This window comes from Ursus americanus, chromosome 18 (genome assembly GCF_024610735.1).
Source record: "Ursus americanus isolate L20-20 chromosome 18, mUrsAme1.1.p, whole genome shotgun sequence".
NCBI classification, from domain to species: domain Eukaryota; kingdom Metazoa; phylum Chordata; class Mammalia; order Carnivora; family Ursidae; genus Ursus; species Ursus americanus.
Window position 1 is genome coordinate 46,227,178 of NC_142144.1, and position 17,496 is coordinate 46,244,673.

General features: G+C 45.1%; 1 protein-coding gene across 2 annotated transcripts in view; it reads left to right on the forward strand.

Annotated features, from left to right (window-relative positions):
• The first annotated feature begins 10,338 nt into the window (after positions 1–10,338).
• The window catches only part of HACD4 (3-hydroxyacyl-CoA dehydratase 4), a 38,685-nt gene continuing 31,527 nt past the window's right edge, over positions 10,339–17,496 (forward strand). The window contains exons 1-3 of one of the 2 annotated variants that reach the window (XM_087869613.1): positions 10,339–10,357; positions 14,211–14,314; positions 16,552–16,679. In XM_087869613.1, the coding sequence (XP_087725739.1) occupies positions 14,284–14,314; positions 16,552–16,679 (159 nt within the window). In that variant the 5' untranslated portion in view covers positions 10,339–10,357; positions 14,211–14,283. Of the gene's footprint in view, positions 10,358–12,569; positions 12,799–14,210; positions 14,315–16,551; positions 16,680–17,496 lie in introns of those variants that run through there. The other variant, XM_045780391.2, reaches the window with a different exon arrangement.

A 17,496-nucleotide genomic window follows, 5' to 3' on the forward strand; every position in this document is an offset into this window, starting at 1 on the left:
GCTGTGAATGGAAGGGGAGAGATAAGACAACAGCTGGAGCAAAAGCACAGTCAAGGGAGAGGCGTCTATTAGCTGTGTCTTTATGTGCCTTGAGGGTGATAGATTCAATTTCTTTAATATGACAGCTGCCCCGGAAAATGTGATGGTGAGGGATGGATATCTGAACAGGGAAAGAAAACTTAGTATTTGACAGTAGGTGAAGACCACACCTGCCTAGGGGATTGGTGGGCAGATTTCTAGGATGGGAGGAATTAGAGATTTTTTAAAAAGCAAGCTATATGAAAACATCTATAGCAAAAGTCCATTTCTCTCCCCCTCACCTCCCCACCTGGTGGCCCAGGCAGAAACCAAACTACCAAGCAGGGCAGGGACATGGGAACATGGACAAGAGGTGTCTGAGCTGCAAAATTTAAGGAGATGGCTCCTTTCAGGCAGGCAATGCTGAGAGGGTGTGTACCTGCTTAAATTTTGCACCCTAAGTGCTTGCTAGCCTCACCTAGTCCCAGCCCTGCTACAAAGATGGTAGTAGAAACATCCTGAGTGACACGGAAAAATAAGAGCCATAGACTTAGCATCCTACTTTCTCAGGCAGATGCTGGCAAACTCGTGGGCTCTGAAAGTAGCATCACATTCAGCACAGTGCCATGTCCAGCACGATGTGGGACAGACAGAGAGATGCCTGCAGAGATAGCCTGAAATAACGTGACTGATTTCTCACAGCTTACTCCAGAAGCTTACACATGACTCCTATGAACATTAATAAAAGGAAATCTCAATTAGAACGGAGTTGGGAGGCTTGCAGGGGAACTCTCATGCCCTACCACTTGCAAACCCAAAGGAAGAGACACATCTTGCAGCTGGACATTGTTTTACTAGCCCAGCAGGTGGAAGAAAGTCTGTCCTCCTCCCCGGCAACAGCCCAGCCAATGAGAGACAGTCACAACTTAGCCAATGAAAAGCCACTACACTTCGAAGTCCCAGTTTACTCCAATGGGTTTTTTGTTTATAAAAGCCTTCCCAATGTCCCCCTTTCCTGTATAAAAAAAGGCTTCGTTTCCTCTGTTCGGGGAACACTGCCCCATGGTTTTGCTGTGGTGTGTTCTTTTGGTTTGCAATTCTCTGCCAGTCTCTCCAAAAACTCACTTTTGCAGGTAAAATAACTGGCAGTTTTGTTTTCTAAGGTTCAGTTACTCTGTGATCGGAAGTGGGATCCAGAGAAGACTCCCAACAACTGCGAGGCTTGTCGGTAAGCAGGTGCCGGTACCCGCAGAACCCTTTGCGCTCACTCCTCTCCCACCCTGGCGTCTGCGGTAAGTTGTCTCCTGGATTTTGGCGGCTCGCCCTCTAGGCCTTATTTGGGACGTGTTTTAAGGCTTGGGCTTTCTTTGAGGATCCTCGTTTGGCCTTCAGTCTGACTCTTTTTCGGAACCTGATCAATCCCGTCGCAACTTCTGGCCCTTGGTCCATCTTCCGTTTGGAACCAGATTGCTCCCATAGGAACTGGGCTGGCCTTTGGTCTGGTAACTTCTGGAACCAGGCTGTCCTGCTGCAACTTCCCCGTTTAGGAACTTTTCTCTTTGCTGTAGAGAAAAACCTCTAAGAAATGGGATTCCAGTCATCAGAATACTTTGAGGGTGCCCCTGCCGCCTCCCCGCCCCAGCTGGGACTCTGGCCAGTTCTGTGTTGAAAAACCATGGCTCCTCCGTGTGCATATTTATAACCAAGTGGACTTATTTAACCAAAAGTAATTTAGAACTTCAGTGGCCATTAGGGGGAATTTTGATCTCCCCAAACCTATTTTACTCAAGATTAAATTAGAAAGCCATGGCTCCAAAACAAACAACCCAAACCTGAATGGGGTGCCTATTTCAAATGGTACCTTGAGGCTTCCAGATGTTTTGAGGATTCTAAGTTTGCTTCTGCAAAATACTGTTTCTAAATTCACTGAGGCAAACAACTGAGAGGAGGCAAGTGGTTTCTGAGGACTTATTCCCCTCTCCCATCTTCTTTGTCTGCAGACAGGTGACAGTCACCTTGCACTCAGCCCCCCCCCCCCCCGCCGCCATTTTCCTCTTTGCCGAACTTCCCATTTCTTCCCTTTCTCTCCCCACTTGCTCCTCCCATGAACCTAGGAAAACCTGCCTCTTTAAAATTAAGTCTGCTGAGGATCTAAACGAAACTCCGGTTTCTTATGTTACCTGGACTAAGGCTGAATTGTGAGCCCTAGTTAATGAGTTTCCTAAAATGACTGACGCCCCCCATCAGTTTGCTGAAGAATTAAATCTAGTTATTTCAATTTACCAATCTGGTTTCTCAGATTTATATCAATTACTCCACGTGCTTGTGGGTGAGGACCAGACCAAACATTGGATGAAACTAGTCAGAAGGGAACGTTCTGAAGGAAATTTAGGAAAACACACCCCTAATATTTTTTCTCTCTCTTCTCGTTTTTTGTATGTAATCTCTATTCCTAGCGTGGGGCTTGAACTATGACTCTGAGATCAAGAGTCGCATGCTGTACTGGCTGAGCCAGCCAGATGTCCCCAAACCACTAGCTTTTTCAGAAGATTTTTGTTTTATTTTTTATTAGGGGGGAGGGGCAGATGGACAGGGAGAGAGAGAATCTTAAGTAGGCTCCAGACAGAACGCAAAGCCTGGTACAGGGCTCGATCTTACAACCCTGAGATCATGACCTGAGCTGAAAGCAAGAGTCAGTGCTTAACAGACTGAGACACTCAGGCACCTCACCAAACCCCTAACTTTTGACGGGATGCTGTAGCACTGGCTGGAATGCTCCCCCAAGCAATTGCAGTAGTTTTCTCCATGCCTGCCGATTGGAACAAAATTTAGGCTTGCACGCAAAAGCCTGATGAATTTGTTCATGACTGTTAGAATCAACTCCAAATTGTCTTTTAAGAATCTTCTGATCTTTAGATGTTGGGTCCATCCAGGTTCCATATAAGTCTGTGTTTATTAACAGGTTGAAACGGGATGTTTTTCTTTTAGCTAGGACCAGGGTGGAATGGGACACTACCACTCCAGATTTAGTTAATTTGGCAAACCAGCTCGCTTGCATCCTAGATGAGTCACCTGAAAGAGAGCGCTAGGGGCTCCTGGGTGGCTCAATCTGTTAAGCATTGACTCTTGATTTTGGCTCAGGTCGTGATCTCAAGGTTGTGAGATCGAGCCCCACGTCCTGCTCCATGGTGGGCTTGGAGCCTGCTTGAGATCCTCTCTCTCCCTCTGCCCCAGCCCCTCACACACTGTCTCTCTAAAAAGCAAAACGAAACAAAGAACTTGCTAAATTTCTCGATTTTCAACTCCAGCAAATGAAGGCCCCTAAACAGACCCCAAATCTGTTTCTGCTGTTATTGCAAGATCTGGGCGTTGAAAAAAAAACATTGTTACAAATTTAAGTGCTCCGGGCATCTTCAGCCCTCTAGTCAGTGTTTCCAGTGTCCTCCTAATTCCCAATGACGAGGCTCCGAGGAACTGCGGTGCTCCTTCCAGTCCCTCCACTTAATCTGCTCAGAGAAACCACTCTTCAGATTTGGAATGAATCTCTCTGTGTCCATATTGACAGCGGAGCTATACTCTCGGTGCCGAACCCCACTGCTGTAAAGCAGCCCTTGCTCGGAGTACCAGAACAGTTCAGATGGTGGGGGCCTCTGATCAGCCTCCAGGGGTTCCTGTCTCTGAACCTACTCCCTTTTGTCTAGGCCCTTTGAGAGAGAGACACTCTTTTCTCCTTTGTTCCTCCGACCCTATTCATTTATTGGGCTGAGATTTCTTAGAAAAGTATCATGCCTGAATTTCTTCCTCCCAAAAGGGGGAAATAAGTCTGGATTTTGACCGTAGTAATCAAAATAGCCAACCAGGGGAATAAAATGACACGTTGACATCTTTTATTAATTTTTATTGGATTAGCTACCATCCCTTTATGGGCAAAATCCTCACCTGATGTTGGCAGATTCCACAGTGCACTTCTCATCAAGATTCAGAGAGATCCCTCAAAACCTCTTCCCATAATTAATACCCTGTTAGTGAAATAAGCCCTTCAAGGCATCAAGCCCTTAACAGAAGATTCGAAGTGTTAGGGCCTCATTATCTCCTGCACTAGTCCCTGTGTTACTCCCAGTGTACCTATGAGAACGCAGTGGCCAAACATGGCGGTTTGTCCGGGACCTCTGAGCAATGAATAACATTGTTATCTCTTGGCGCCCTATTGTTCCCAACCCTCATGCCCTGAGGACAGCCATTTGCACTGAAAGTATTTCACTGTAATTGACCTATGCGTGCTATGGTTTGTTAGTATTCCAGTTAATCAGGATGGTCAATATCTTTTTGCTTTCACTTGGGAGGCTAGGAAATACACCTGGATAGTAATGCCCCAGGGTTTCACAGGGAGTCCTCCTTATTTTCCCAAACCTTAAAAGCTGACTTGGATGAAATAAGGTTTTCTGCAGGCTCTACGAGTTAACAGTACACAGATGATTTGCTTCCCTGCGCCCCCCCGCCTTCTCAAACCTCTTCACAGGAAGATAGCATCCACCTGTTAAAACTTTTGGCTTTAAAGGGACATAAAATTTCCAAAGAAAATTACAGTTTCCTCAAGCTCAGGTTTAATACTTGGGGCGTCTGATCTCAAATCAAGGACTATGTTTGGATCCAGATGAAACCCCGCATGACTGCTCAATGCTGATAGGTTACCTTTTGAGTCCCCAAGACAATTTACAGGAAACTCCTTAAGCGTATGCAGATTTTTCATGGTTTACTGGTGGTTCTTGTTTAAAGGATACAAATGGAAAATATCATGCCGGATATGCTATTGAAGCTCCTTTTGAAGTCACTGAAACAGCACCTTTACGTTTGGCTACTTCAGCCAAAGAGACTGAATTCTACACCATTCCTTGACTTGTACCTTAGCCAAGGGTAAAACCACGGGCATTTATACTGATAGTCGTGGGGTAGCTCATGACTTTGGAATATTATGGAAACAATGAGATGCCCTTCCCTCCAATGGGAATAAAATTTAAAATGACTTCTATGTCCAAAATTTTTTAGATGAAATGCTTTTGTCCACTGCTTGGGCTCTTAAAGTTCCTGGGCATTCCAGATTCAACTCCCTGGAGCCCAAAGTAATCCACCACACCAATATTTCTGCCAAAAATGCTGCTCTAAAGGAAACCAATAGCCAAATCTCTGTCATGGCCCAAAGGGATGTTCTCCCAAATGATCATTTGGAAAAATTGATAAGAGACACCCAGGAATTGGCCCCAGAAAGGGAAAAACAATATGGAAAGCTAATAATTGTGGGCTCAATAAAAAGAACTCTTGTTTGGGCTAAATAACAATATGTCCTTGCCAGTAATTCTAAAATTCCCAATATTTACCACTGTATCTGCATTAAACTATCAGACTATTGACAAAATCATGGCATTCATGAACCAATATTGGTGAAAAGTTAATGTGGCTGCAAAAATTGCCTGCCTCACTTGTCCCACCTGTCCAAAGTACATTCCAGGGAAACCTGTTCACACAAATGGATCATACAACTCCCTCTCGTGGATAAATGTTTATAGGGCTTCTCACTGGACCCAGACTTTCTCTTGTAGACAAGCCAATGCTGCTTCTGTTAGAAAAGATTATCTCTACCTGGGGAACCCATTTTACTAGTCAGCTAGTTTGAGAAGTCTGTGCTATTTGGCCAGTTTTATAACACTTCCATCGTGCATACCATCCTCAGTCCTCAGGGTTAGTCACATGTCCTAAGGGCACTACTGAGACTCGGCAAAATTCGTAGAGACCCTCCAGATACCTTGGCCTGAAGCACTGCTATTGGTCTTCTCAATCACAGATCTGTCCCTTGGGAACTCATAGACTCTAGTCTTTGAGATAGTCACAGGATGTCCAGTACACTTGTCGCCTGCCTCCTTTGGCCCATAGTTGATAAAAGGAAATATAATTCAATAGCATAAAGGCCTAATTGCTTCTATTAAAAATAACCATGCTTTGGCAGAGCAGTCTCCTGAGAGACTGTGACCTTAAAGATCACATCTTGCAACCTAGAGATTTCCTCTATCGAGAAAGACCCCCCAGAAGGAGTCTTCTACCTCACTGGAAAGGCCCTTACCAGGAACTGCTAAGCAGCCCTTATGCCACTGAACTCGAGGGAATAGACTCTTAGATTCATGTGACACATCTGAAGAAAGCACCAAACCCTGGCTGGACCTGAGAGTAAAGATTTCCTGGCACTGAAGCAGATGACATCAGCTGAGACACTCTCCCAAGAGGTCCAGGTCAGGCCTGTACACCTTTTCCTTCACACTGTTGCTTTTTCTCTTGTGGAAAGACCGTGCCCCTATTGGCATTTCCCAAGCCCTTGTGAGAGGAAGGAACCTCTTCTTTGTTTATGGCCTTTTGGAAACAGCCTCATCACGATGCCAGGACAATTAAAGTTTTCATTTGCTTTTTCTGAAGGGTTAGAAGGTTCAGAAGTCACAAAAGTCTTTTTTAATCTGAACTATTAACTGGCTTTGGATTCTTACCTAGATTGATGTTCTCTGAATTTACAAACTTAGGGGCTGTATTATCAATAACACATTTCGTTGCAAACAGTTCTTTTGAGATAACAGTACTGCATTAAAATGTCTTTGAAGTTTTGCTTTTTTGCAGAAACTTTGCTGGCGATCGTTTCATGTGTATACTTGTACTGTGTCTTCCCAAATGCACTTGCTTAATTCTTTCAGTGTGCTCTTGCAGTCTTCACTATTTTGCTTTCATGGTCGCTTTAAGTGGAGACTTCCAGAAGGCACACATGACTTCGGGTTTGCCTTCAATAGGGAAAAGCTCTCTCCTAAGTCGGAATAAACGCCAATAAAAATTTCAGTGGCTACTTGCAGATGTAGAGGCCTGGTTTAGAACCATGATACAATTTGGAATTGCTGTCACTTCCGCTTTGTATAATTTAAGTTTTGTATATTGTTGCCCGTAAAACTTGTTAAAAATTATGTACCCAATAAGGTGATGCTGGCTCAATGCTTTGAGATGATCTCCAACTATTAGGACCTGGAGAAGATAAAAACTTTAGGTGGGAGACCCTGAGAGTTTCTCCCTCCTAACCTTCCTTGTTAGCTCAGATGTGGCCTTACGTGGTTTCTAACCACTATGCCCTTTCCCTCTAATGTAGGACGTGACACCCAGGAAAGGTCCTTCCTGGCACTGAGGGACAAAACCACTAAATATGGAAAATGTGACTCTCAATCAGTAATGCTTTCAAAGAAAGATCTTGATCAAAAGTGGGGAATATGAAAATTAAAAAAAAGGAACTCTCATTTAGAATGGAGTCGGTGAGCCTTTTTTCATTTTATCCATTCTCCTAGCTGTGTAGTGATATCTCGTTGTGTCTTTAATTTGCATTTCCCTAATGACTAATGATGTTGAGCATCTTTTCATTGTCTTGGCCATCTGGGTATCTCCTTTGGTGAAGTGTGTGCTTATGCTTTTGACTTTTTTATTGGGTTGTTTGTTTTGGGTTTTGCGTAGACTTATACTTTGACTCTGTTATATGTAACAGTATTTGTGAACAAATACTGAACAATCATGTGAAACAAGTTAATATAGTGGTTAAGAATTCAGTATCTGGAGACAGACTAAAGTTCTAATCTCAGTTCCAGCATTTACTAGTTGTCTTGATCTTAGGATAATTTAAGAGCTCTAACCTTTTTTCCTCATCTATAATATTGGGTAAGAATAGTTACCATCTCATAGGATTGCTCTGAGGATTCAGTGAGATATGTGGAAGAGGAGAGGGTCCATGGCATAAAAAAACCAATTGAAAAAATGGCTTCTGTGTAATTGAATGAGCCAGTTACACACTTGAATCTATTAGGAGGAGGACAGGGGGGAGATTGGGGAATGATGATGTGACAAGGCAAGTATCCCAGTCCAGGCTTTGATCTTCTTCTTCTTTTCTTTTTTTCTTTTTTTTTTGGAGAGTATGAGAAGGTGGGGAGGGGCTGGGGGGGGAGAGAGAGAGAGAAGAGAGAGCGCACGTGCGAGAGAGAATATCTTAAGCAGGCTTCTGACACGGGGCTCGATCTCATGAACCTAAGATCATGACCTGAGCCTAAATTAAGAGACACTTAACTGACTGAGCACCCAGGCACCCCAGGGTTTGATCTTTTGAATGGAGTAGTAGGGTCAAAGCTATTTAAAGGAAGGATGGTTAAAGTTCTAGCAGCGAAGTGCAAGCAATGCTTCGGAACAGCTGAAAAAGAGTGATAATAGAGGATAAGAGCGTATACAAGCAAAGATTACAAGAGATGACTATGACTAATGCCTGAGTAAGATTAAGTAATGGGGCAAATATGGCTGAAATTTTGCACGGTGGGTTGGAAGGCACTCTCAACCCAGCTTTCATTGGTTTTTAGGTGCCTGTGAAATAAGGAGATTGGGCCACATAATCTTGAGGGTTTTATTTGGGTCCAGCAGCCTGTGAAATTTCCAGTCTGTACTATGGGACTGGGAATGGGAAAAAGGGAGAGGATCCTTGAAAATTCTAGGTGGTAGAAAAAAAAAATCTAGAAATGAAAGTTATCAGAGTATAAGTGGTTCCTTATGGAGCCATTTGTGGCCAATGGAAGCAAAAGTGGGCGATGGGCCACTTTTCCAGAATTTCTGTTTTCAGTGAATATTGCATGAAGTATTGGCATTTAAAAATGAGCTTACCATTGTGGGAGAGAAAAAATCCACACATACAATACAATGGATGGTTAAGTGTCCACAGTCAGGATGTGCAGTCTGGACTTAATTTCAATTTCTCTGAAGATCATTGTGAAATAGTTATCCTTTATCACTTTTTGTGCATGGTTTAAAAAAATCTCGAGTCAGTCTGTTCTTGGTATGAAATATATTTTGAGGCTTTAGTCTTCCAATTGTGTTCATAGGGATGAAAACACATTTAAACATTTGCCCAAGAAAAAAAAACCTGACATGTTCAAATAATGTTAAAGTTCCTTCAAAAGACAATATATTGAGTTATTTGAACTATCTTGGCCTCTGACATCTGTACCAGTAGATAATTGAGAGTCCACTGTACATATTTCAAAAATGCAAGTATTGCTGAAAGTTTGTTTTATTCTGGTTGTAATTTTGGGAGAGGACAATCATATATTTTACATGTTTTATACATTTTCTTATTTAATCCCAACGGTTGTGTAGTTGGGGAACAGAAACTTTATTTGGAGAAGTTAAGACTTGTCCCACTCTTACTGTTAGTAAGAGGGTCGCTCTCTGGGAATCCGTGATCTAGCCGAGCAGGCAGATACCACACCTCAAACAGGTCCCACGATGGACCTCTGTTAGTCCCGCGTGGCTGCTTGAGGAAGCCCTGGGAAGGGCTTTCAAGGATGAATCAAACTTTGACAGGTAAATACAGGGCTGTGAGTTGAGGAGGAGGCAGAAGAGAAATTCGGAATAGAGGAGAAAAGTTTCCCAGAGGCATGATGACCAGAATACCTGGTGTGGCCAGCACACAGTCAGTGTTGTTCTAATTGATTGGGGTTGGGGTTGGGATTGGGGGCAGGATAGGATGGTTCAAGATGTCAGCACCTGTGACAGACTCGGAGGCAAGATGAGCTCCTGTTGCCAGGTGGACTGGGGAGACCTGTGGGCCCTGCGGCTCTCACCCAGCCTGTCCCTTGGACATCACCAGAGGCTCTTGGTCTTATCACAAGAATTCAAGGACGGCGGAGACAGTGGTTGAACAGTGCAAGTGAAGAATTTCTTAAAGTACACTCTCAAGATGTGAGAGTGGGCCAGCTCAAGGGACGCTGTGCCCGGGATTTTGGGTCTCTATCTTGTCTTGGCAGTTGTTAACCAAGGGGTGGAATATTTATTATTTGGGGAGGGGATTTCTTTGCCCCTACTTGGTCAGGGTGTCAGGCCTTCTTTGTCTTGGGCCTGTCTGGTCTGATCTGGTTTCTTGTGGTTTTGTTTGTGGTGTGCGCCTGGGACAGGTTGCTAACTGTGCTGATAACGGGCCTCCACTCCCCCTTTGCCGGGCTCCTGGCATCCTGTTAAAACTGAACGGCCTACTCTCACAATGTAACTGTAGCAGGCAACAAGGAACCAGCAAGGACTTTTGACCAGGGGAATAGCTGGAACAGGACTGTGTTTTAAGAATTCTTCTGGGTAGAAAGAGGAGGCAGGAAGGCTGGTGGAGGCCGTTTCAGTAATGCTGGCAGAACCTGAAGAGGACCCACCCTGAGCTCTGCCAAAGGAAAGGGAGAATTTTGCTCCGCACCCCAGACGTTCTCTTGGAAGCTCTCTTCTGCGCTTATTCCTTGAAAAATAGGTAGAATTCCCTGACTGCTTGATTTGAAACCGCTCTTTTGTTTATAGTTCTTTATCTGGCAAGTAAAAGGGAGCTCTTTTGTGTCCTTTTTACTCAGGTTCTAGGTCATAACGAATGGAAGTGGAATGCTAGTGACCAGTAAGGGATCTGGAAAGGATGGAGTCAATAGAATTTGATTGGATGGGGAGACTTAATGATGATTCAAAATTTTAAACCTGAACGACTAGGAAAATGGTGGTCTCCCTGTGGGAAATAAGGCTGTGATTTGAGAAGAAAGTCGGTATGCCACACGGGCTCAATTGGAAGTTACAGCAGCCTTTTCATGCAGAAGTATCCAGAAGCTGTTGAAAGGCCAGAGCTGGTATTTAGGAAAAAAAAAAAGTAGGAGCTGGAGATAATACAGTTGGCTGTTGTCTGCATGGAGATAAAGCCTGTGTGGTGGGTGCCTGTGCGGAGGGATAACATGGTGGCAAATGGACAAGATGTGGGGGGTAAACTTCGAAGAAATAGAGCAGGAGAAGGGGAGCCATCTAGAGAGAGAGAGAAAGAGAACAGAGGCGAGAGAAGTAGAGTGTGCAGAGCTGCAGTGGTAAAGGGAGGAGATGTGAAGTTGGTAAATGCAGCAGGCTGGTGGAGGAGGGGGTGGAGGAGGTAGTCGCGGGGGCTGTGTTTGGTGATAAAGGGTCACTTCCTCTGGGCAGTCTTTCTGCCCCACTCCAGGCCATCCAGGACTTTCCTCTCGTGGCTTGGCCTGAGCGTCAGTGACAGGTTAGCCACCAGTGTTTGCTTGTGTATCTGTTTCCCCGTTAGATCAAATGCTCGCACAGAGCCAGGACTGTGTGGAGTCGTCAACACGGTGAGCATAGGATGAGGACTGAGGACATGAAGGCAGCTCCCCGAGAGAGCGGTTTCAGGGAGGCGTTGAGAAGGAAAGTCAAAGTGTAGGGTGTGATGAAACAGGACGATGTTAAGAAATGAAAGAAGCATCAGGCAGACAGTTATGAGAAAAGGAGGGGGAGAGAGCTCACCAAGAGAGAGGTGGAAAGAATAAAACGTTTAATTCTCGGGTACAAGAGATCTGAACACGTTCCTACACTGTGGTGCCGGCCCAGGGAAGGGAGAGGTTGAGGGTGCGAAAAGTGGCAGTGGCAATGATACATGGAGGGATTCTGAGAGGGACTGGTGGATGCAGGGGAGGGATGAAGCTCGGGCAGGGGGCAGGGGTGGGTGAAAACCCTGAGAAATGTAGCCGTGAGAGGTGGACTCTGCTGCGGGAGGTCAGAATGGACTGCGAGGGAGGAGCCTCTGGCCTGATGAAAACACTGCGGCCCTGGAGTTCTAATACTGCCCTTCACTTCATCAGTCGTGCCAACTGTGGCAAGTGACGTAATACTTTTTTCAAACGCCTCAACTTTCCCGTAGGTAAAATGGGCATAACTACCTCCAGCTCCAAAAATCAGGTGTTGCCCACCCACTTACTTGCAAAGGCTTTCTTGGCTTTTTGTTTGTTTTGAATTTATTTGGGGATTTTTCCCTTAGAGGGTGGAGAAGCTGGAAGGTGGTCTGGATGTAAGCAGCAAAGTAGGAGGTGGGTCCTCTGAGCAAGAAAGAGACAGTAATGCCATAGGTCTCAGTGATGAGGATTTCCGAGGGGGTGCGCATAGGATAGGAAGAAAAACACAACGTGAATAAAAGGTTTTGGAAGCATCTGTGAAGACCCAGGGGACAATTAGAGGGCAAGGGTGCCCGATCCTGAAGGAATCAGGACCCATAGCTGAAAAGAAGGGGTTAGGGAAGGTGCGCCCACACGCTTCCTCGCTGACCGGCTCTCACAGGTGAGGGTAGTAAGAGACGCCGGCGCCCACCTGGGGCCCGAACATCTTTAGGGATGGCGTGGCTGCAAGCCTGATTTTGGAGGTTAAGGGGGAGGGTCCATTAATTCCACGCGGCTGCAACGGAGTGTCAATGCAAAGATTAGAGAGTCCTGGCAGGAGCTTCGTGAACCCCCGGGCTGCAGCCCAGCCCAGCCTCGCGCACGTGCAGCGCCCGGGTCCCGCATTCGCGGTGCAGCGCGCTCTCGCCCCGGCAGGAACTTCAGGAACTTGGCTTTGTTCCCAAAGCACGACCTTAGGTTTTTGGTTTTGTGTGTGTGTGTGTGTGTGTGTATGTGTGTGTGTGTGTGTGTGTGTGTGTGTGTGTGTTTTGTAAATTGCTGAGTGTGGAGAGGCCCCGCGTGTGTGTGTGTGTGTGTGTGTGTGTGTGTGTGTGTGTGTTTTGTAAATTGCTGAGTGTGGAGAGGCCCCGCCTTTCCGGGCCAGAGCTTGTCCACGGGGCCGACCCTCCCGCGCTCCCCGGCGGGTGCTCCTTCCCTGACAGCGCTGGAGGGCCCGGCGGCGGCGGCCCACGAAACCCATGGCGCTGCCCGCCTGGCTGCAGCCCAGGTAGGGCGCCTGGCCGGTGGCGGAAGGCGAGGGGTGCGGGGGATGGGGCGCCAGGGGAGGGGTTCCTCCCCCCCCACGCCCGCCGGCGACTGGGCGGGCACCCGCAGCACGGCGCTGCGCAACCTTGAACCCCGCGCGCCCTTGAACTCTCGACAGGCTTTAGCTGGTTTTCACTTCTCTCGAGAACCCTAGGAGGAAGACTTTGTTATTTCCCCCATCTACGGACGAGGAAATGGGAAGGACAGGCTACGCTGCCACCCCTTCCTTTTGTGCGCCCTCTACCAGTCCCTCTTTCCTTCCTTCTCTGCCCACGAGGAGTCTTTTCCTCGACTTTCACGGACCCGGTGTCGCGGGGTGGGTTTTAGATCTACCTGCAGCAGAAACACCTGTCGCATGTGTAGGTTCCAGAGCCCAGTTAAGTGGTATTGGGGTGTGGACCCCAGAGCCCGGTTCAGTGGACTTGGGGATGTGTATGTTTAACCAACACGCCAGGTGATTCTGATGCAGGTTTAAGGAAGGACTTCTTCCGCCCACCCCTCTTAGTAGTTCGCATTATCTGTAGGGTGCCTGTCATCAAGTTACCCTGTACCTGCTTCCTCCTTATTTGCCTCGTTTCTCCGAGGTTTCACATCTCCGACTAGGAGAAATCCTCGTCTGTACCGGCAGGGTCCTTCCCACCACCCTTCTGAACCCCCAGGGCACATTTCAAACCATGCTTTTCCTAACTACCTCAGACTGTGTATCTGTCAATCATCCCTTCGTCATCTCCCCAGCAACCCAGTTTTAAACCCAGCTTGACTTCCCTTTTCTGGCCTGAGCCACTAAACTGCTTTCTAATGTGTGTCTGGTGAAGGAAACAGTCTGCCCTTGCAAATATAATAGGCAGTGGCGAGGTACTGTCCCCCATCATATAATGTGTTCACAAGTCAGGTATGGCCAAGTACTGAATCATTCACCATTTGGAAATGCCACCACCACCGCTCCCCTCTTGTGACTATAAACCAGTGATCTCAGGGTTTGCACTTAGCAGACTGAGCTGCAGACTGAGCTGCAGGGACACACTGAGCATGTCAAACCCTCAGCATTTTTTTTTTTAAATATTCAAAGCCAATTTTGCAATGCTTATACTTTAGCCCTTCGTGAGAACAAGGTTAGAACTTCCTCAAAGCTGAAAGTGAATTTTGAAATAGAGCCATGCTTGGCTTTAAGCAAACTCAGGAGACTCCTTTTAGCAGATAATGTGTGCTTTGGGTCCTTCCAAAATCTGATATGCATTATAGGAGTAACCAAATAAAAGACTCTGATATAGAATGGTTTTCTCTTGCTTGCTTAGGTGGTCCAAAAGATTTGTATGTAATACCAAAAAGATTATTATGAAGGAAGTACTTAATGGTATTTTCCTGTATTTATAGGTATAGAAAGAACACCTATCTTTTCATCTACTACTTAATCCAGTTCTGTGGCCACTCATGGATATTTACCAATATGACAGTCCGGTTCTTTTCATTTGGAGAAGGTAAAACTCCAGAAACCGTTTTGGATTTTTAACTTTCAATACTTGTTTTCACCTAGTCCTGCTTATGTTAATTTTTCAACTTCTGTGAACTTCACCTAATATCTTTCACTGCTATAAAATTTAGTAGCCATATTTTTCAGTAACCATACTTCTCGCTCATTGCAAAAAGCAAAACCTTTTTAGAGAAGGGGGCAGGTGAGATGAGGGAGAGGGACTTGACTTCCCTCTGACTAGGCAGTTTGCCCTGAAAACACTGACATGGCATGGGGGTGGTGCCATCTGTCTCTTCTTTTTTGGTTCTGCAGCAGACCTTAGCAGATTTGATGGGTTTTGAGGAAATCTGTAAATTCCAGTAGCACATTTGTGCAGAGAACTCAGGAATTCACCAAATTCTTCCCTTGTTTTTTTATTCCTCAGGCTGAAGATAACTAGAGACTACTAATAAGTGAAGGAAAAAACTGTATAGTCCCCAGGGTTCCGTTTGGTCCCCTTAAGAAGTAATGTGTCCCTAAGTAAGTGACTCACCTTATAGATGACTCCCCATCTGTATGGGAGTTGGTATTAATGGTGAAAGTCATGTTTCCTCCAGTTCTCTAAAAAGTAAAGATTGTAATTGGCATTTCAGTTTTTAAGGAATGAATCACTAAGTAACTGTCGAAACAATATTCTTCTCATGCTCCATCCCCACATGGGTAAGTGTCGTCGCAGTTTACAACTGTTGGGTGACTTGACAGTTTGAGCAACTGCTGGTTTCAGCTAGAAACAAACACAAAGAAATACCCAGGAAAAGTCTTGCTGTGCTCATCAATTCAGACTTCTGTATCGTAAGGAAATTAATGTAATTCTGAGGTACCATAACTATCTTAGATTGCTTTTTCTTACTGCAAACCTGCAGTTAAATTGCTGCCTTCAGCAACCTCCAAAGATACAACCGAAGGCTTGAATTTCAACTATGAATGTTGGGAGTCTTCAAGCAGAGGAAAACACGAGCGGTGGGCAAACTTCCTGCATGCGTATAGGAAAAACATCAACCCTTCTAGGCCTTGGAAGTTAGCTGGGGCTTTGTGGGCATATTACAAGTCATTCACGCCAAGAGTTAAAAGCAGCGAACTTTCTTATCCTGCTTGGCCTTTCCAGTGGGAAAAATTGCTTTAGTCAGGAGTGTGTTTATTTCTTAATTATTATCCTACTGTTATAATTAACGAAGCCTCTTATTAAAGCAACACAACCATTCATATGGAAAGCAGACTGAAAACAGCTAAGTGGGAGTTCAATACAATTCCTGAGTCAGTGTGTAAATTACGGAGCTTGGTAACAGTCTGATCCCCTGAGGAGTAACACCTGCTTCCTTCCCTATCACAGAGCCGTGATAACGCTCTGTTGTAGCAGGTGCGGGGCCGTGGATGAGAGCGCGGACTGCGCCTCAGGAACCATCTGTGAAATGGGGATGATGACAACAGTGTTCACCTCAGAGCGGTTGAGAAGGGAAACCCTTAAGTGCTCCGTGAATTATGTGAATGAATGGGCAGTAAAGACAGCCAGGTCTTCCCTAGACGTTTCTTAATGTGGCGGAATTTCATTTTAAAATTTAAACCAACAAATTTATCCTATTTAGAGGAGTAGTTTTTCTCTCCTATTTCAGGTCTTTCCAAATGTAAGTATGGGCTCTCTGCAACGCAGACTCCAAAGGCCCCACCAGAGGCCCAGGTTCTAACAAAGGTCTGGAAAGCATTAACCAAGTATGTATAGGACACACATGAGATGTTATTAAATATGACATCATTATGAATGTCCTCTCCGTAAAGCTTCTCTAAAATCATATTTTTCTCATCTTTGTCATTTTCTTGTCAATGAAAGAGGCCAGCTTCTTTAATAAGCTTATCTCCAACCTGTTTACAGTTGATACGTTCTAGATTCTGCCGGGTTACTTTTATGTGGGAATTGTTTTATGATACATCTGGGGAATTATATACAGAGCATAAATACTATAGCTTTGGCCACGGGCCTTCTTTTTCAAATGTTTCCGTTTTTTGGAGGAGGAGCAGCTAAGTTGTACTATAATGTGAAGTGCTTTCTTTGGATGCATAGTATTCTTAATAATTTAGTAGCTGGTAGGCAATTTCTCACGTGTACAATGAAAAAAGAAGTAAATGGTGACAATTTTATTTCAAAGTGCTGCATAGATTTGGATTGTGACCCAGTTTTTACTGTATCTATTTTTAATCCCCTGGACACAGATTCCATGGTTGACACTTTTTACGCCATTGGTCTTGTGATGCGCCTTTGCCAGTCCATCTCCCTGCTGGAGCTGCTGCACATATGTGTCGGCATTGACCCAAACCGTCTCCTTCCCAGGCTTCTGCAGGTGGGCTTTCGTTGCGTTTCGTTTTTGAACAGTATCATTGAGGGCTCCTGGATGGCACAGCTGGTTAAGCAGCCAACTCTTGGTTTCTGCTCAGGTCGTGATCGTAGGGTCATGAGATTGAACCCGACGTCAGGCTCCACGCTCAGCGCAGACTCCGCTTCAGATTCTCTCTCCCTCTCCCCCCTTCCGTTTTTGCGCACGCGCGCGTGTCCTCTCTCTCTCAAATAAAAAAATAAATCTTAAAAAAAAAAAAACCACACGCACACAGTATTATTGACTATATTCCTTATGCTGTACTTTTCATTCCTGTGACGTATTTTATAGCTGGACATTTGTACCTCTTAATCTCCTTTCTCTGTTTTGCCCATCCCCTCAGCCACGTCGGGCAACCGTCAGTTCCCTGGATTAAGGAGTCTGATTGGAGGTTTTATTTGTTAATTTTTTTGGTTGTTCATTTGTTGTTTAGGTATCACAAATAAGTCAAATTATATGATATTTGTCTTTCTCTTTCTAACTTACTTCACTTAGCATAATACCCTCTAGCTCCATCCATGTTTTTGTAAATGGCAAGATCTCATTTCTTGTCATGGCTGAGTAGTATTCGTGTGTGTGTGTGTGTGTACGTACGTACATGTGTGTGCACACACACACCACATCTTTATTTATTCACCTGTGGATGGACACTTGGAGTTGCTTCCGTAACTTGCCTATTAGAAATAATGTGGCAATAATCACAGGGGTGCATATGTTTTCCGATTAGTGTTTTTGTTTTCTGTGGATAAATATCCAGTAGTGGAGTTACTGGATTATATGGTAT